We start from the raw sequence: 20,924 nt of genomic DNA on the forward strand, positions 1-20,924 counted from the left end.
TAGGGTCACCAACAGAACCCAAATAAACAAAATCATAAATGAACTAGGCAAAATAGCAAAAGACCCAACAGATAAAAAAGGATTGTAAATAATTACTATGGACAACTCTACTCCAACAAACTGATCAACCATGAAGAAATGGACATATTCCTAGAAAAATACAATCTTCCTAACGTCAATTAGGAAGAATAAAACATAGGACTAGCCCAATAACTACTCAGGAAATTCAAGCAGTCACACAAAAAAACTTGTAGCAAACAAAAGCCTGGGCTAGATAGTTTCACAGGGAGTAAAACCTTCTTCTCAGACTATTCCATAAAATTCAAAGGAAGTACCATTTCCAAACGCTTTCTATGAAGCCAGCATTACTCTAATCACAAAACCAGGTAAAGAAAAGACAAAGAAAGAAAAATGTAGGCCAATATATCTCTGATGAACATAGATGTTACAATCCTCAACAAAACTCTTACAAATCGGATGCAACATGACATTGGCATGAGCATACACCATGACAAAGCGGATATATTCTCGGGAAGTAGGATGGGACAACATCCAGAAATCAATAAATGCGATGCATCACATAAACAAATTGAGAGATATTCATATCAATTGGTGCAGGAAAAGCATTTGACAAAATCCAACACCCAATTTTGAGAAAAACTCTAAGCAAACTGGCCGTAGAGGGATCATACCTCAACATAATATAGGCCTTATATGACAAACCTACAGACAACATCATACTCAATGGGCAAAAACTATTACTCTAAGAACAGGGACAAGACAGGGATGCCCACTCTCACCACTTCTGTTCGACAGAGTACTGGTAGTGCTAGCCAATGCAATCAGACAAGAAGAAGTCAAACAAGGCATGCTAAGTGGAAAAGAAGAAGTTAAACTGTCATTATTCGCAGATGGCATGGTACTGTCCACAAAAACTCCTAAAGACTCCATCAAAAAAACTAGGAGATTTAATGAATGAATTTGGCAATGTAGCAGGGTACAAAATTAACACCCAGAATTCTATGGCTTTTTGATACACCAATAATGAACTCACAGAAAGAGAAACTAAAAGTAAAAAAAAAAAATCCCATTTACCAGTGCAACAAAGAATTAAGATACCTGGGAATAAACTCAACTAAGGAGGTAAAAGACCTGTTCATGGGAAACTACAGGAAATTGAAAAAGTGATAGAGGAAGACTAAAGCAAATAGAAGAACATAGCATATTCGTGGATTGGTATAAGCAACATCATTAAAATGTTCATACCACCCAAAGCAATCTACAGTGTTAATGTATTCCCCATTAAAATATCAATGGCATAGCCCAAAACCTAGGACAAAGATTCAAAAAATGCCTATGGAATGAAAAAAAAAAAAAAAATAGCCCCAAATAGTTCCAGCAATCTGGACAAAGAAGAGCAAAGTTGGAGGGATCACAACATCAGATATCAAGCTATATTACCAAGCGACCATTCTCAAAACTGCCTGTTACTGGCACTAAAACAGACATATAGCCCAATGGGACAGAACAGAGAACATAGAAGTCGACCCTAACCATAACGCCCAATTAATATTTGACAAAGGAGGCAAAAGCATAGAATGGAGTCATACAGTCTCTTCAATAATTGGTGTTGGAACCAGGGCGGTGGTCAAGCCCAGGCGGGGCGAGGCAGGTGGGGCGGGTTGGTGCTGGGCTGGGTGGGGCTGGGCGGGGCAGGGCTGCTGCACAGGGCACTAGGACCCAGCTGGCGCCGGCCACGCCCTGAGGACTCCTGCCCTTCCAGCCACCAAGGTCTGGGGCCTCCAGGCTGAGCCCCATGGAGGACCTTCCCCTGGACAGCTGCAAAGAGGAGGACACGGCGCCCGGCGCCAAGGGGTGGCCCGCACCCCAGGCGAGGGTGCACTTCCGTGTGACAAGCTTCATCATGGAGGCAGGTGTCAAGCTAGGGATGCAGTCCATTCCCGTCGCCACCGCCTGTGCCATTTACCACAAGTTCTTCTGCGAGATCAACGTGGACGCCTATGACCCCTACTTGGTCGCCATGTCTGCCCTTTACTTGGCTGGCAAAGTGGAAGAACAGCCCCTGCGAACCCGTGACATCATCAACGTGTCCAACAGGTACTTCCACCCGGGCAGCGAGCCCTTGGAGCTGGACTCCGGGTTCTGGGTGATCCGGGACAGCATTGCGCAGTGCGAGCTCCTTGTGCTGCGGGTACTGCGCTTCCAAGTCTCCTTTGAGCACCCACACAGGTACCTGCTCCACTACCTGATTTCTCTCAAGAACTGGCTGACTCCTTACAGCTGGCAACGGACCCCCATCTCCGTCACTGCCTGGGCCCTGCTGCGGGACAGCTACCGCGGGGGGCTGTGCCTCTGGTTCCAGGCTCAGCACATAGCGCTGGCGGTGCTCCACCTGCCCCTGCAGGTCTATGGGGTCGAGGTGACCGCCGAGGCCGAGGCCGAGAAGCCTTGGTGGCAGGTGTTTAGTGACGACCTGTCCAAGCCAATCATTGATGACATTGTGTCTGATCTCAGTGGGATTTATACCATGGATACAGAGAGGCCCTAAGGCCCTGGCCCAGGCCTGTCCAAAGAGATGCCTGGGACGCTCGGCTGCCAGCAGAAGGCGCCACCACATCGCCGTGAGGGCAGGTCCCCAGAGCGCTGGATGGGAGGACTGGTTTTGTGCTGCTGGAGACGGGCCTCTGAAGGCGATGACATGCTGCCATGTTGATTCTCAGGCTTTGACTGACCCGGCAGCCATGGTCCAGAAGGCGATGGGAGCTGCACCTCCTGCGGGCAGGACCTTGCTGCGGGCGGCTCTGACGTGTCCTGGTCTGCTTTTGTGCTTTGAAAGGACGCAGACTGCAGCGGAGCTTTGGGATCAGCGGAAGGAAAATCAAAGAACGGATGGGACTGTACCCCACGGGATTTTTTTAAAGGCCAGATTTAGAGAAAGTATGAATGATTTAACATGGAGGAAATTTTAGTTTGCTTAATGAGAGATATTACAAAGCCAAAATAAACATATAATAATAATTGGTGTTGGATAAATAGCACAGATACATGCAAAAAAATTAATCTAGACCACCAACTTACACCATACACAAATATAAACTGGAAATGAATAAAGGACTTAACGGTGAGTGGGTAACCATGAAAATCTTAGGAGAATACATAGGCAGCAAAATATCAGGCATATGTCCCTGCAATATCTTTACTGAAACAGCTCCTAGGGCAATGAAAACTGAGGAGAAAATAAACAAATGGTACTACGTCAAATCAAAAAGCTTCTGCAGAGAAGAAGAAGCCAACAGATATAACAACAACAACAAAACAAGGAAGTCCCCTGCCAGGGAGAAGATATGTGCCTATGTTATATCCGATAAGGACATATTCTCCAAAATTTATACTGAACTCATCCAATTAAACAAAAGGAAGATCAACATTCCAATAAAAAAAAATGGGCATAGGACTAAGACACTTTTTGAAAGTGGACATACAGAAAGCCAAGAGACACATGAAAACATGCTCAAAACCAGTAATCATCCCAGACATGCAAATCAAAAGGACAATGAGATACCATCTCACACTGGTCAGAATGGCTATCATCAACAATTCAACAAACAACAAGTGCTGGCGAGGATGGGGTGTCAAAGGAAGCCTCTTGCATGACTGGTGGGAATGCAGACTGGTATAGCAACTATGCAGAACACTATGGAGTTTCCTCAAAAACTTTAAAAAACGTAGCTCCCATTTTAACTGTAATCCCACTACTAGGAACATATCTCAAGAAATGACAAACACCCATCGGAAAGGGCATGTGCACCCACATATTTACAGCAGCACAATATACAATAGCTAATATTTGGAAAAAACCTAAGTGACCATCAGCAGATAAATGGATTAAAATCTGTGGCACATACCCACATAGGAAAAATACACGGCTGTAAAAAATAAAGAACTTTTACCATTCCCAAAAGCATGGAAGGACATGTAGAGCATTTTGCTAAGCAAAACCAGCTGGAGAAAGATAAATACCACATGATCTCACTCAATTGTGGAACACATTGAACAACATAAACTATTCAACAAAAATAGATCCAGAGACAGAAAAGCATGGGATTGACTGTCAAACCTCAGAGGGAAGGAAGGACTAGGGGGTAAGAGATCAACCAAAGGATTTATATGCAGGCATATCAGCATAGCCATGGACATAGACACTGGGGGGGAGGGGGAGGGCATGTGCTGGGGTGCAGGTGCACAATGGGGAAAAGGAGACATATGTAATACTATATGTAATCCTCTAAACAATAAAGTATTTTTAAAAAATGTGTTCCTAGAATTATACCTTCTAAATATAGTAATTTGATTAACATACATACCTAAATTCCCCAATCTCCCAATAACTTCATGATGGTTGATCTTTTAGCTAAATCAACATGGCATGTGTAAACATAGCTCAGGTCATTGTAATTCCTCCACACAAAACTCTTTGGATGTCTGGACCTATTTCTCTTAACAAATCTGCAGTCACACATTCCACCAAGATGTTTGGCACTGATGGGCAGCGACACAAACCAAACAGCCACTAGACACAGTTGCCACCTTAAGGAATCACTTGAGCTTTCTAGTCCAAAATGTTTTCCACAGATTGAGTCTTTAATGTACTTTCCACACCCTGGCCTCCTTCCGCACATCTGAGATTCAGCAAACATCCCTTGATCCCCTTAATTTTATGAATAAAAACACTATCTCCTGCCAATACAACTTCTAAAAATAATTACCTCCTATATTTTTCCTCTTATCTTTTTTGTGCATGATTGTACTTATTTACATTTCCTTGCATGCTTGTTATTTTGACCATAGAAAATAAGTGCCCAATAAGAATCATGGTGTAGGCTACAAAACATTACTTGAAAGAAGACACCTAGCAATAATATCTACAGAAACTACATTTTCTTCTGGTTAGAAACTAGGGAAACAACATCAACTAGTCTTCATAAATCAAATAAATGGACTTCTGAACTCAAGAAAAATCATGAGACTAATCCAACTCTTGGCTGTCCACAAACCCTAAAAGATAAGGGTAAAGGAAAAGGGTCAATATGTACTGACCCCCATCAATGTACCATAAAACAGGCTCTCCAAATAAAGGACAGGGACATAAGTGAGTTATGTACTAAAAGTCATTGAAGATCAACAACTTAATATATGACATCATGAGTATACACACAAATTAACTTAAACATAAATCAAAAGTGTAGACAAAGCACAAACTTAGTTATTGATGTAGAAATCTGCATATGTTACCTTGTCCCAGGAGAGTGATTCTAAATAAATCCAAAAGAACGTGGCTTAAAATAATGGTATGAGATATTGGAAATATATGAAAATATAACAGAACCAAAGAAAATATGTACCCCAAAAGAGGCCCGAATGGTGTGACTTTCACGGTAATATTAAGGAATACTTGTGCAACGAGCACAGACACCTTTGAAGGATATGGGACACACTTACATTGGCTAGACTTTAAGATTACAGAGAAATAAGACTATTTCCTTCACTAGTACATTCAAGACCCAATAAAAGGAACTCTTATCCACTACTTTAATATAAATCAGGATATATACATTTTACAAAAATCAGTCTTGTTGCACGATTCAAAAATAATTAACCAGAGAAAAGTTAGGGAAGGAAAGGTCAATTAATTATGGCACACCCAATCTCCTAACTCACATCAGTTCCTGTCTTGAAGAACTAAATACACAGCCCACCTGCTGTGACTCTGTGTGGTTGACCATCCGGTTGTGAGCCTGGAGGTCCCGGTCCCATTCCTGGTCAAAGAACAAGCCCAAGTACTTGCTCAATCACCAGTGGGGGACAGGGAGATGCAGCCGATCAATGATTCTCTCTCATCATTCATGTTTTTGTTTCTCTCTCCCTCTCCCTTGCTCTATGAAATCAATACAAATACTTTTTTGAAAAGGTATACCAACTTGAGGCTAAAGGGACTATGCATACCATATTTTCAAGACCTTTTTTTATGCTATGGAAATGTTTGCATCAATTGCATTAGCTTCTTACCAACAGTGACCTGATTTCTGCTCTCACTATATGTCAGGGGTGGGCAGGCTGTTCTAAGTTAGGAAGTGCTTTGAAGGCTTTAAGCCCGATTCCATTTGTATTCATATACTAAAGTAACTTAGGTTAATGTACTATTTTGCGACACAAAAACGGACATTTCAACATCCTTGCAACCCCATAGTCCAGCAGTTTTGTAAAAAAAAAAATAATAATAATAATGATGGCTAAATAAACAAGGCTCATATGGCATTATCAAAGTTTAAAAACAAGAAGAAGCAAACCTGCAAATACTATTACTTGAACCACAGTGCTAGAATTATATTAAAAGACTTACTTTTTTAAAAAATATATTTTATTGATTTTCTTTTTTTTAAAGAGAGGATGGGAGAGTGATAGCTAGTTAGAAACATCGATCGGCTGCCTCCTGCCCACCACCCAACTGCGGGTGTGCCTGTAACCAAGGTACAAGTCCTTGACCAGAATTGAACCAGGGACCTTTCAGTCTGCAGGCTGATGCTCTACCCACTGAACCAAACTGGTTAGGGCAAAAGACTTACTTTTTCATTCATTTCTTTGGCAGCATCTGTCACATCTTCAGAATTCTCTCTGGACTAGTTTCTGGCGCCCTCCTTTATAAAGAGTACTGGAATTTAGAATTTTACATGCCACATGTCACATAAAATTTAACCTCTTAGAGATATTTCAATTTCTCTAAGTTTTGAAAAATTCTCACAGAGACTCTTAATCCTATACAATAAAAGGGTAATATGCAAATTGACAGGACAGTGGAATGACCAGTCACTATGAAACACGATGACCACAAGAGGGCAGACACTCAATGCAGGAGCTTCCCCCTGGTAGTCAGTGTGCTCCCACAGAGGGAGCACCACTCAGTGAAAAACCAAGCTCTCACCTGGCGAGCACAGCAGTGGGGGAAGGAGCCTCTCCGGCCTCCATGGCAGTGGTAATGCTATCCAACTAAGGCCTCAGTCTGGGGCAGGGAGGGGCCTTGCAGGTTGAATATGAAACATGACCATCATGCCTGCAGGAGGGATGGGCAAGGAGCAAAGGAATAGGAGACGGGTAGGGGAAAGCTGGGGGCCTCTGTGTTATAGCAGAAGCAGTGAGCAGATCTCCCTTACTAATGTCAACACCACCACTCTGAAAACTAAAACTGGGGCTCTGTACCATCAGGACCTCCTCAGGCAGGAAGCTGGGTCACCAGCCTCTTTCAAGCCCCCTACAAAATCTTTACCTGTGTTGTGGCCCTGCAGCCTCTCAATCTCTTCTACCCTTAGACATTGGTGCATTGGGATTTTCAGTCACTTTTAGGCACCTGGAGAATATTCTCAATGTTGGTTTTATTATATTTAAGGGGCATGATGTATCTGTGTGTTTTGTTGTTGCTAATCCACTTTAGAGGACCTTTTCCCACTGTTGACCATTTTCAACAGAAAGCATGGAAGGGGAGGTGGGAGGGAGGGATGAAGGGAGGGAAGGAAGGAGGTGGGAGGGACGGGGAGAGAGAGAGAGAGGGAGAGAGAGAGAGAGAGAGAGAGAGAGAGAGAGAGAGAGAGAGAGAGAGAGACAGAGAAGGAACATCCATTGGTTAACTACAAGCCAGGAACATGCCCTTGACCTGGAATGAAACCCGGGATCCTGCAGTACCAGGGTGTCTATGACCATAAGTGCATAAAGTCTATGAAGTGAACTGCATACAAAATGAGGCAGTGTGTTACTTCGTTATGGCATGCTGCCCTGTTTTCCAGTTAGGGAGGGGAAACAAATTAGGTATTCTCCTTGAAAACCTAAATGGATAAAAGGATTGAAGAACCTCTGACAAGGCTGAAAAAAAAGGATTCCTCCAGCACTGTGGCCCACACTTTGCACCCTAAGATACTGATAAGGAGCAGGCCTATACCACTGGCCCCAGGAGAAAGAGGAGACCTTAGGGAAATAGGAGATGAGGTGGGCAGCTATAGAACAACTTGGCATGGCAGCACAGCAGCCTATGCCTCAGCATGAGGAAGATTGGCAGACACCTGTGGAAAGGAGTATAGGAAGAACATGTCATGCCAGCCCCTGTTGAGGAGCAGTTGGCAAGGCCTGAAGGTGCTTGGGTGGCCTAGAGGGAGAGTTCAGAGGAGTGGCTCAAGGAATCTATTTTGATTCTGAGTGACAGTGGACATTCACACTCCCTCCCCCTACCTAAACCCCTTCTGCCTGAACTGGAATTGCACTGCCCTTGTTGTGCTGGTGGTTCCTGTCTCACGCCCACACCATGAGGACCTGGTGTCACAGGCTCTATCCCTCCCAGCATCCAGGTGTCCCTGTGAGCGAAAAGGAATGGCCCAGGAACCTGGCAGCACCGTGGGGGAGAGCCCAGGCACCACCTCCTCACCTGTCCTGTCAGCTCACTGGGGGCCATGGTCCTCTCATAGTACTTCAGGGGATGGAGCCACAGGTCCTTGCTGATGATCTGGTAGGGCAAACAGACCTGGGTCAGGAGAGCACAGGGACCCGAATAGAAACCCAAGCAGCAGGCGGACATAGGTGGCTGTATTCTGGCATGGCCAGGGACATCCCACCTCAGCAATCCTTCCAGATTCTGCCACCATGTGGTCAGAGGACCAGTAGAAGAAGCTGGGGCTGCTGTCCTGGTGCCCGTGGCTGTAGGCTTCTCCTTCACAATGCTGGTACCACTTAATGGGAGTGGCACGGGACAGCCTGTATCCTTCAGAAGAGGGGTATGTGAAGCTGGGCACAGCGCCTTCCCACCCTGCCCACCACCAGCTGCAGCCCATGCAGGGAGCCTCCTCTTACCTGAGAGGGTGATGAGATACTCCTTCACAATCACATGGTTGTGGAAGTAGGTGTTGCTGCGGAAGTACAGGCTCATGGTGTTGCAACCCCAGGGATGCCTGACTTCCCTCACCTGCAGAAGGAAAGTGAACCCAGGGAGATGAAATTGCAGCAGCCCAGGGCTCCCGCCTGTAGCTGTTTTCAGTGACAGGCCATTTCTCCACCTGCCCTCAACCACTCTGTGGAGCAGGAGGCCTGACCTTCAAATCGATCATGTGGCCGAGCATGTTTTCATCTTGGACACTGATCATGGCCGACAACTCTGGGTGGTTGAAAAAGTTCTTTGGGTCAAGGAGCCTGCACGCTGGGACCTAGGCATGGACCAGCTAGAAAGTACAGCCTGACCTGGCCTCTCCTTCCCTTAAGGCCACTCATTCTCCATGAAAGGCAGAAAGGGGCACAGCACCACTCTGTTTCCTGACAGACCCTGATGCCCACCAGATTGTTTTGTGCTGAGGGCTTGACAGACTACACATCACACATTCCTGCTTCTGACTGAGGACTTGGACATACAGACGGCCTGTAGGGCAGTGTTAGTTAGTCCCAGAAGGGCCCGGGCAACACAGCCCAGTCTGTGGGCATCCGCCCCTGGTGTATGTGTGCCTCTGTGTTGGAGCTCTGCCCCTGAACCCCAGATACCGCTTTTTTGGTGCCTGTATAAGACAGAGGGTGTCTCCAGGACGCTGGGCCAGACTGGGGCACAGTGCCCTGAGCTTGTCCTCTATGTTCTTTTCTATGGGAACCAACCGCGCTTACACTGTTCTCCTGCACTGTCCCATGCTCCTTGTGATCCTGCTCTTCTATCCTCAAGGATACAGCTGTGAGCCAGAATCCAAGGATGCACTGGATATTGAGGCTTCTCAGTTCGAAATAGGGCTTGAGCCTCCGCCGAGTCCTGCACCTGAGCCGAGAGAAGGCCCTGCTGGCTTCCTCGTTCATGAGCTCCATCTCCAATTGAACGGCCTGGAGCACCTCGAGAGGGGAGCTGGTTAACTTGGCCCTGGGCCCTGACTGGGCCTGCTCCTGCTGCACTGGTTTCTCTTCTTTTGGCTTTGATTTGGCCTCTGACTGAGGCTCCAACTCTCTCACCTGTTCCACTGCCTCCATGGTGCCCACCCCCTCCAACTGCAGGACAAACTGTTCCCCTACAATTAATTGCTCCTCCATCCACCCCTCCTGCTGGTGGTCACTCCTTGCAGATCCCCAGTCACTTGTGCCTCCAGCCTCAGCTCTTCACTCACCACCTCCTCCTGCCTCCCCACCTGCAGATCAGGGAAAACCCCCTCCCCCGCCCACGTGGCCTGCTATGGCACCACCTGCAGAAGGCCCTCTGTCCACAGGACAAAGTGAGCCTCTGCCTGCAATTCCTCACCCAGGCCCTCCTTGTCTTCCCCTTGCTCCTCACTCTGGGTTCCCTGCTTCACCTCAGTCTCCTTTCCCTGCACACACTGCTCTTGCAGCCACCCAGTCCTCCCCTGCCCCCAACTCAAGATCTAGCCAAACTTCCTGGCCTGTGTCCAACCTCACCTCCAGGGTCTCAGCCTCCCCGACCTGCATGAAGTCCTCCTGCTCCAGCCCCAAAGCTGCCCTCTGAACCGCCTGTGCCCTTGTGTCCTGGGTATCACCACTTTCCTGCACTGAGATGAAGCTTAAAGACTCCTGGCCCATTCCTCCTGCCCTGTCCTTCCTGGTGCAAAGGCCCTGGGGAGCATTGTGAATCCTCAGGCACCCTTCAGTTGAAGGCCCCCTTGTGGAACTGAGAGGAAGCACGCTGCCCTCAGGAGTCCCTCTGTCTCCCAAATTGGTGCTTTAGAAGATAGGGCAGAGACACCCAGGGAACAACACAATCTGAATAGCAATTGGGGAAAAATTAGAAACCAGGAGGAGAGCCTAAGGGAGCTTTGCTACATCATGAATGAAAGTAATTTTTGTAGAATAGGTTTGTCAGGAGAACAAGAAGAGGAACAAGGATTAGGAAACCTATTAGAAGAATCAATGACAGAAAACTTCCCTGACCTGGGGTAGCAAAACTCACATAAGCACAGAGATTCTCAAACACGATGAATACACATTGTAATTACAATGGCAAATGGTAACAGCACAAACAGAATCTTAAGGCTGCAAGATAGAGTCAGAGAGTTACCTGAAAAGGATCACCATTAGATTATCAAATGATTTCTCAACAGAAACACATGGAGCTACAAGTGAATGGGAGGAAGTATACAAATTAGTGCAAAAGAGGGAACTGACTCCAAGATTTCTCTATCCAGCCAGGCTATGATTTAACATTGGAGGGGATTTCAGGAGCTTCACAGACAAAGCAAACAAACAAACAAAAAGGCTGAGGGAGTTTATTAATAAGAAGAGCTTAACGCAAGAAATGTTAAAGGGTCTGTCATAAAAAGAAGAAATAGAAGGGTAAGAAAGACCATAAGGAGAAAGAACAAAAATGGCTAAAACAAGTACTTATCAAAAATTATCTTAAACATAAATGGACTGAATGCTCCATTCAAAAGACATACAGTGCCTGAAATGAGAAGAAAACATGACCCATATATATGCTGTCTAGAAGAGACCCACCTCAGTACAAGGGACTCATACAGACTGAAAGTGGACAGCTGGAAAAAATGTCTTTAGGAACAGGAAAATGAAAAAAAAAACCTGGGCGAACAAAACTTATATCAGAAAAAATAAACCTCAAAGTGGAGGCCATCAAAAGAGAAAAGAAGGCCACATCATATTACTAAAGGGGTCAAGATTACAAGGGAATAAAACTCTGGTAAACATATGCATCCATTGCAGAAGCACTGAATACTAAAAACAAAAAACAGCCGAAACTGGTTTGGCTCAGTGGATAGAGCGTCGGCCTGTGGACTGAAGAGTCCCAGGTTCGATTCCTGTCAAGGGCATGTGCAGTGGTTGCGGGCACAAACCAAGTGGGGGGTGTGCAGGAGGCAGCTAATCGATGTTTCTCTCTCATCGATGTTTCTACTCTCTGTCTCTCTCCCGTCCTCTCTGTAAAAAATCAATAAAATATATTTTTTTAAAAAACAAAAAACAACTGGAATATATCAAGGGAGAGACCCACAACAATAAAATCATAGTAGGGGACCTTAATACCTCATTGACAACACTGGATAAATCCTCTAGTCAAAAAAAAAACAAATCAGGAAAGAGACAACAATCCTAAGCACCTCACTAGTTCAGACAGACTTAATCGACATCTTCAGAACATGTCACCCCAAAGCTACAGAATATACATTCTACTTAAATGTACACAGGACCTTTTCAGACATAGACCACTTGGGACACAAGCAAACTCTCTTCAAATGTAACAAGGTGGAAGTCATATCAAGCACCTTCTCAGATCACAATGTCATGCTCCTATATAATGAAGAGCTAATATGCAAATTAATCTTCACATCATCTCCAGATGGCTGCCTATGACCAGACTGGTAGGGGGTTAGCGAGGGACCACCAAACAAGTGAACAGCAAGTTGTGTGGGAGAATACGCTGGTGGGAGGCAGGGTGTGGGACGGCCAGGCAGACAAGGGGGACAGTAGGGGCCAACCAGCACAGCAGAGGAGCAGTTGGGGGCGACCAGGCCAGCCGGGGTTGGGGCAATAAGAGGCGACCAGTCCAGCAGCAGGACAGTTAGAAGTGACCAGTGTGGCAAGGACGGGTGCAGTTGGGACAACCAGGCTGGCAGGAGGTTTTGGGGGTGATTAGGCCAGCGGGTGCAGTGAAGGGCGACTAGTTTAGCAGAGGGGCAGTTAGTGGTGACCAGGCCAGCAGGTGGGGCATTTAGGAGTGATTAGGCCAGCACGCAGAGGCAGTGAGTGTCGAACAGGCTGACAGGGTGTGGGGGGGAGTTAGGGGTGACCAGACAGGCAGGCAGGTGAGCAATTAGGAGCCAGTGGTCCCGGATTGGAGAGGGTGTAGGTGGTCTGAGGGAACCCCCGCCCTCCTCCCCACACACATATGTAAACATTCACACTCACAGGACTGGGCCATGGCTTCTGTTGAGCAGTGCCTCCATCTTGAAGAGGTCAGCTGTCTTCTGACTGACCATGGCATGTCTATGTGAGTGAGCACCCAAGCCAAGGGAGTTGAGAGCTCATGTCAGGCCCCTGCACTCCTGTAGTATACAAGTTCCCTATTTTCTGGCCAAATTACAAGACTTCTCATCAGAAGTCTGTCATTCTTCCCTCCTCCTCCCAAAAACACCCTGAAAGAAGGGAACAACATCCCAAGGCCTTCTAAGGCCTGGTGTTTCTTCTTCTGTAGCCCTGCCTCTTTCCAAGCAGGCTCAAATGCAGGAGATGCTGCTTCCACAGCCTCTTGTGAGGTCTTTGCCCAATACTATTACAGTTCCCTGCTACCTACAACACAAATGCAGCAACACCTTTCCAGCTTCTTTCTGGTTCTTTAAAGTCTTTGGTGTTCTCACTAAGACTATTGTTTCAATACGTCCTTGAAGCGCTCATTAAGATCTATGAGCAAACTTATAACCATTGTCTTGAACTCTGTATGCAGTAGTTGGCTTGCTGGCATATCATTCCTTTGTCTCTGCATCTTGGGTGCTTCCCTGGTTTGTTTCTATGTACTAGGTAGATTTTCTGTGTCTCCTGACTAGGTAGAGTGTCCTTGTGTCATTGCTGTTCTATAGGGCCTAGTGGCTCAGCCTGCCCAGTCACCTGAGCTAGGACTTCCAGGTGTACCTGTGTGGGCTGTGTGTTCAGTCTTGCTGTAGTTGAGCCTTGATTGCTGTTGGCATCCCTGGGTGGAACTGACCTGCAAGCCAATTTGCTGTGAGGACCAGCTGAACCACAGCAGGAGAGGTGCTGTGCATGAGACCCTCCTATAGAGCAGGGCTTGCTTCAGTGGGGCTTTCAAGCTCACTGAGTCTGGCCCTGGAGTGTGTCGCTTGTGGGTGTGTAGAGCTGTAACCTGGTAGGTTTTGAAGCTGTCCAGAAGGTGCACTGTCGCTGGGGCCTCCCAGGAGGGGCAAAGTCAGCCACTGCCTAGGGACACCCGGCAGGAGCTAGGGGGCTGTCTGGAGATGGCTGCTATTTGTATTGGGCTTGGAAATGCCCAGGAGAGACCCAGCATGTAGCAATGCAGATTGCTGCTAGTGCTAGATCTTGGGTTGTTTTTAACAGTTTTTTTCTGATGCCAGCTGCTGCTTGTTTGATAGGTGTTAGAGAAGTCTGAAGCCTGAGCCAGGCCAGGCCAGGCCATGCATATGGAAAAGCTGCTACAAACAGCTTTTCTGGAGCTGCCAGTTAGATGGGGTGGGGTCTCAGGAAACCTCTAAGGTGGAGGAAAAAGTGTGGGCCAAATATGTTGATTATTAAAAGTTATTCAAATGCCCTTTAGAAATAAGCAAAGTTTTACATGTCTCCCATATGATGAGAGATTACATGCATTGCTTTTTCTTACTTCATTTTTTGTGTTGTCAGCTTTTATTTATTTTAAAGTGTGCCCAGGTGGTCTACAAGTGTGTTCTAGCTTGGAAATAAAATATTGAATCATCTGTTCAGAGTGATTGGTTATTTTACATATAGTCTGTATTATTTTTATTATATCTCCGGTTAAAATGTTAAAAGTAAAAATTCGCAGTTTGAATTGCATGTCTTTGCTTACAGTTTTAAATGATTTCATCTTTTCTATTACGAAATAGAATCCTTACCTAATCTATAATATGTTTACATCACTCAGCTATTTTTACTTAAATGGGTCCATGAATATAACATTTTAAAATATAGTATTTTCAGTGTCATTAAGTGCTTAAATTCCCTGATGTCCCAAAGTCAAATTGGCTGTGTAAACGTAACTCATGGGATAGTAACTGATCCACATAAACAACTTTAGTAAGGAAATTTGGTATTACTTTTGTAAACAAATCCCAATAAGATTTCAGCCACACAGGGGCCCTGACACAGAGTGACAGCCATAAGAGCCATTCACATCTTCTGGGTCTAAAATATTTCCTAGAGATCTATGCACCTCTGCCTCATTCCCAACATTTAAGATTTAGCTAATACCCCTTGGTTCCCTTGACTTTTTATGAATAAAAGTGTTTTCTAGTGCCCAACTAATTCCGCCTACATTACAACCCTTATTTTCCTTCTCACCATTCCTGTGCATAATAGTACTTGCATTCTTTTCCTAGAGTATGTGTTATCTTGACCACACACTCATTGCTCAATAAAATAGGGGTATTGTCTTATTCAGAACCATTAATCAGCACTGAGAAGGCACATGTGTAAATATCTGTTGAAAGAAGATATTGAGGAATAATGTCTACACAAACTACAGTTTGTTGTGCTTAGAAAGTAGCAAAAAAGAGAATGGCCATCAATTATTCTATATAAGTCAAATAAATGGACCTTTGAACTCAACAAAAATTATGAGCCAAATCTAATCATTAGCTAAACCCTAAATATGAAGGTAGAGTATGAGGGTCAACATGTACACAGCACCTTCAACATACCAGAAACCAAAAGGACATTGAGGAAATTAAAAGGACAATGAGGAATCACCTCACTCCTGTCAGAATGGGTACCATCAACAAATGACAAGTGCTGGCAAGCTTGTGGAGGAAAGGGCACCCTAGCACACTGATGATGGGAAAGCAGACTGGTGCAGCCATAATGAAAAACAAAATGGGATGTCCATAAAAAAATTGGAAACGGAACTCCCATATGACCCTGCCATCTCACTTCTAGCCATTTATTTGAGGAAACCCAAAACACACATCAGAAAGAATTTATGTCCCCCTATATTCATAGCAGCACGATTTACAATTGCTAAGATTTGGAATGCACCTAAGTGCCTATCAGCAGGTGAGTGCATAAGAAAAACAAACTGCTGTACATTTACACAATGGAATACTACTCAGCAGAAAAAAAGGAAGAGCTCTTTCATTTGATAAGCATGGGTGAACCTATAGAGCATTATGCTAAGGGAATAAGCCAGCCAGAGCTACACAAGTATCACATGATCTCACTCTTATTTGGAAACTCATGAACAAAATAAATTGATTTTAAAAAATGGAGGCAGAGACATGGAAGCATGGACAGACTGTGGAAACTCACAGGGAAGGTAGGGGAGGGTGAAAGGATGATGGCTGAGAGATAACCAACCAAAGACCTTGTGTGAATGTATGCATTACACACAGAAGCAGACAATGGGGGTGGTCATGGCCTGGGGAAGGGAGCTGGGGTGGCCTGCTGAAGGGTCGATGGGGGGGAAGGAAACAGACGTATGCAATACTTTCAACAGTAAAGATTTAAAAAAAATAACTGCCTTGAAAATAATGGAAAGAAAAAGGACATGTTATACTTTGTCAGGGGACAGGGGCTGTGTACACTTCAGGAGGACAGGGGCCTGATGTTAGCTCCCAATTCGTAGATTCTCAATACTTTTGACTTGGGTAGTCACTGACATTGCAATTTTCTCAGACACCTACCCTTGTCAGCACAGAAGACAGGTGAAGTTTTCAAGTTGCCATCACCCTAAACCAGAACCCACATAAATGGACCCAGAAGTTAGCAACCCTGATCGTCATGGTTCACTGGCTTGTGGACAGCGGGCATGAACTAACCTCTAGGCCAAGCTCCATGGGATTCTCGTTACCCAGAGACCTGTGGGGAGTCGAGGGTTCCATGCTCTGTCAGAGGTCTTCTCTGGGCATCGCAGGTGGCTTCCTTCCCCTCTAAGTCCCATTACGTTCCTACCAAGGTGGGGAAACCATTAGGGAGAGGGTGCTGTCCACACCTCTCAAAATGGACCGGGGTCTGTCCGAAGTTGTATCCTTGCTTTCAAAGAGGAAAGGCTTTACCATGGGTCACACATCTTTGTCCAACATAAGGCATTCTGGAGGAAGTTAAAGCATCATGAATGGGATTAAAAGGGCCAGGGGATCCGGTATTGAGCTGGGGAGGGAGGACAGGAGTAGGAGCAGAGCATGGTGCTCAGTAGTCACTATCTAAGGCCACAAGGGGTCAGCAAGGCCCTGGAGTGGGGAGAGGTACTGATGTTGTTATCCTTTGCTGTTTAAAGTCTCATTAGCTGCATTCTGAGCCCTTCCTAGGTGGGACACAAAGACTGTATACTGTCTATGTCAATGTTTCTTGGGTCAGGATAATTCCTTTTCTGGAAGTGCCAGTAAGCATCTCCCAACAGAGGAGGATCAAGAAGGGGCTGAGGGAGAATTACCAATCTGCCTGTGGTCCCCGGGAAGGGCAGTAATTGTATCGCCCTAACCCCAGCCATCCTGGGTTATTCTTGTTACCTTTGTCCCACACAGCAATGGGGGGATGTCCGAGGATTCCTCTGCCATCAGCACTGTAACTCCTGCAATCGGAAAGTAAGGACACCCCAAGGTGGGCTTGATTCCCTCTGCACTGTCATTGGGCTTTGTCTGTCCTGACTCAGAAACACAGGGATGGGACACAGGTAGGTTTACAGCTGTGAGTATGTGAAACACAGAGTTTATGCCTGTATTATTATTTATTAATCACTGTATTCTTTTCCATATGAACAACTGGAAAGCTACTTTTCCCCCTCCCTGGATATATATCATAGACTCTCATATGGTTATTGATTACTGAGGCAGGAAAGTCCCATGAGCTGCCCACTAAGCTAGAGAGAGAGTAAAGCTGGTGTTGCCATTCAATTTCATTACAAAGCCTGAGAACCAGGGGAGATGATGATGTAAATTTCAGTCTGAGGGCAGGCGAAGGTGAGATGAGATGTCCCCATTCAATCCATGAGACACAGTGGGGTCAGATCCTTCTTATCTGGCCTTTTGTTCTTCTCAGGCCCTCAGTGGATTGTTTGAGCTCAATCTCTCTGGAAGGGCCATGTTTCTGCTATACTGAGTCAGCCAGTGAAATGCAGGTCACATCCAGAAACACCCTCACACACACATCCAGAAATAATGTGTAATCTGGGAACTCGGTAGCCCACTCAAGTTAATCAAAATATTAATCTTCAGAGAAGGAGGACCTTGCAACAATATGGCACTTTTAGTGCCAAAACCAGGAAAATTCTGGAAAAATGGGAAGAGTTGGTCACAGTGCAGTTTTTCTGGTGCTTACGCCTACTGATTGAGATGTCCAAACAGTTCTTGGCATTGTATATGCATAGCAGAAATACATATGTGCCAGGTGGAAATGAGATTGGCTCATCACATAGCACAAACACCTTGAGGGTCCTTCAAAACAAGGAGGACACACCCACCCGATACCTATTTCCTTTTGCTGAAAAAGGAGCCATTTTGGAAAGAGGCCAGGATCCAGGGTCCTCAATCTTTTTAAACAGGGGGCCGGTTCACTGTCCCTAGTTCATTGGAGAGCCGGACTATACTTTAAAAAAAAATTATGAACAAATTCCTATGCACACAGCAGCTCCAAAAACACCCGGAGGGCCGGAGAAATGTTTTTGGCAGGCCGCATGAGGCCCGCGGGCCTTAGTTGGCGGACCCCTGGGCCAGGTGATGGGAGACAGGCATTGTGAGAACTACCTCCAGATTAGGAGTTCATTGCTCTAAGGGAGAGGACATGCTCCGTAAAACAGAGTTGCAACTCCAAAACTTGACTGCTCAGCTTCCTTGGATATGTTGTCAAAATGAGGTATCCCAAAAGACTGAGAGCACCTAACTCTCCTCAGTCCCTCAGGACCACAGTCACCATTTCTCAGTGCTCTTATTTCAGCAACAGGCCAAGAGAGGGACCGCCCACGGAGGGGGGCCATCCTGCCAAGAGAGTCTGGGCACACAGACCTGAAAAGGGCAACAGCAGAAGACAATCCATCTCTGGCGCTCTGCTCTGGTGTAGAGATGAAAGCACTTAAAGTGCAGATTCTCCTGAGAACTGTAAAATGGCCCCAGGCATGCAGGCCCTCTTCTCCCCATGACTGCAGTTAAAGAGTTGGAAAGAGTTGCATATTCTGGGACTCTGACACACAAATAAAGAGGAAACTGTCACTGTCCCAAAAGAATAAGCTAGAGAGACGGTTTGCATGCTATGGTGAGAGAGGCACCTGCAATATTTCTCCAGCCCATTGTGAATGAAGGCTGTGGAAGTATATTCAGAGCAGGAAGGGAGCCTGTGAGCACAGGGTCAGTTTAGTTCCCACTGTCCCAGGAGCTGGCACCACGGTATAAAGAGTGTCACTCCTTGTATGTGAGCAACAGTAATGATCAGCCTTGTTCTCCGACTGCAGCCCAGGCATGGTCAGCGTGGCCGTGTTGCCAGACTTGGGGCCAGAGAAGTGCTCAGGGATTCCTGAGGGCCAAGTGCTGACCCCATAAATCACGAGGTTAGTGTCCATGTCAGAGACATAAACAGTACAAGGAGACATAAATGTAACACCCAGTGCCATCACTGCTTCCAGCACGCAGATGGTGACCTACTTTCCAGGTGTGCCAGACACTGAGGGACCCTGAAAAGACCAAGAACACAATCTGGCGAGCCAACATGGGAATAGGAATAGTTTGACATGTTTCTTCTCACTCAGGACACCCTGAGACCTGGCACCTGGAGCCAACATTGGATGCCCCTGACCTACCTCCTGTGGGCATCAACGTGGTTCTTGACTGAGGAATTGAGGACTTCCCTCATGTGACATTGGGAGGAAGGTGAGGACAGTGATGGAGGTTGTCTGGCAAAATATCCAATCGCTCAGTTACACAAGAACCAAGGGCAAATCTGGACTCTTTCATTCTTTCTCAGCCTTTTCCTTGACACTCTCAGTTGCAAAGAGTCCACATGTCCCCCTTGTCCCAATCTGCACAGTGTCTGAGGCTCAGGGCCCTTTTTTGCCACTTCCAGAAGTAGAAATTTTGGGAAGTTGAAATGGTGGGACGCAGCACACACAGGGCATACCCCTCTCTGGCAGACACAGACTCAAGAGAATATCCTGGTAAACACCAATGAGGACTTCATACAGGTCAGGGGTAAACCACATCAAGCTTCCTCCCCATATTTGGACAGCGGTGCACCCTGGCAACCTCAGATGATTCAACCTGAGCATCAGAGAAGGCAGCTGAGAGGGAGGTGGCAGACTCTGCTCTGTCTGCTTCTCTTCCTCTTTCAAGTTCGATTGAGCTCAGTACCGGGCCCCTCAATAACTCCTACATGCATCTGAGCCCGGTTACCTGTGTATCCGACCTCCTTTCGCATGGGCTGTCACCTGCCACAGGTGGTGGACCATACCCTCCCCTTAGGACCATTTTGCTTGTTTCTAAGTAGTTTTGGCAGAGGGTTAATGCTCCTGAGGTAGTTCATTGCCTTGCTTGGGGAGACATTAGACATTGAGTAAAATCAATTGCAGGAGGAGAAATGGCTGACAAAAACGGGATCAAAGGAAGACAGAATGAATTCCCACAATTTTGAAGGTCACAACCCCATGATGGAGAGAAAGCTCAGTAGGATTGACTGCCCCTGAGATGAAAACAGGAAGTGGGATCCTGAGTTTGAGATTCTGGGAGGTGACTTGGCAAGGAGCCCTCCCGCAGGTCTTCTCCTAAGAGTGTGGCAGGATGTCAGTTGGGACACACAATGTTCTTCGCTGTGCCCCCTACATGATCCACTGAGAATCCTTACCTCTGAGCCATGTGACTTCTGGGGGCAAAATCTGCCTCATGCACAGAGATGTTTGGCTTGGCGTATTCTTCTGGAAAGAGTTGGATTTGGAGAACAGACAAGTCATAACTGAGTGGTCCTTGCCAGATTGACATGGCACTGTCCTCAGGTGATGACTGGAAGTTCTATGGTCAAACTGCTCCCACAAAGCTGTGGCACAAAGTGTACCATTGTTCATACCACAGCTCAGGCATTCTGAAGAGCAAAGGGTGGTGACACCCTGGCCAAGGGAGGACAGACATCTGTGGTGGAGTGGAGTGGGATAAATGGGATGTGTTAGGCAGTGACAAGTTTCTGTGTGATACCACGGTTTCAGTGTG

The 20,924-nt window shown here is 46.1% G+C and overlaps 1 protein-coding gene across 1 annotated transcript; it reads left to right on the plus strand.

The window, feature by feature from the left end:
- The first annotated feature begins 1,816 nt into the window (after positions 1–1,816).
- Positions 1,817–2,569, plus strand: LOC139000633 (cyclin-Q-like). The gene has a single exon (XM_070402773.1). The coding sequence runs from the start codon at positions 1,817–1,819 to the stop codon at positions 2,567–2,569; it is 753 nt and encodes a 250-aa protein (XP_070258874.1).
- The last annotated feature ends 18,355 nt before the right edge of the window (positions 2,570–20,924 follow it).

Source organism: Myotis yumanensis, unplaced genomic scaffold (genome assembly GCF_028538775.1).
Source record: "Myotis yumanensis isolate MYYU_CA2020_CCGP unplaced genomic scaffold, mMyoYum1.0.hap1 SCAF_24, whole genome shotgun sequence".
Classification (NCBI taxonomy): Eukaryota; Metazoa; Chordata; class Mammalia; order Chiroptera; family Vespertilionidae; genus Myotis; species Myotis yumanensis.

What these genes read in the sequence shown, in the direction of transcription:
- LOC139000633 (XM_070402773.1), top strand. Translation starts at nt 1,817, where the DNA reads ATGGAGGACCTTCCCCTGGACAGCTGCAAAGAGGAGGACACGGCGCCC.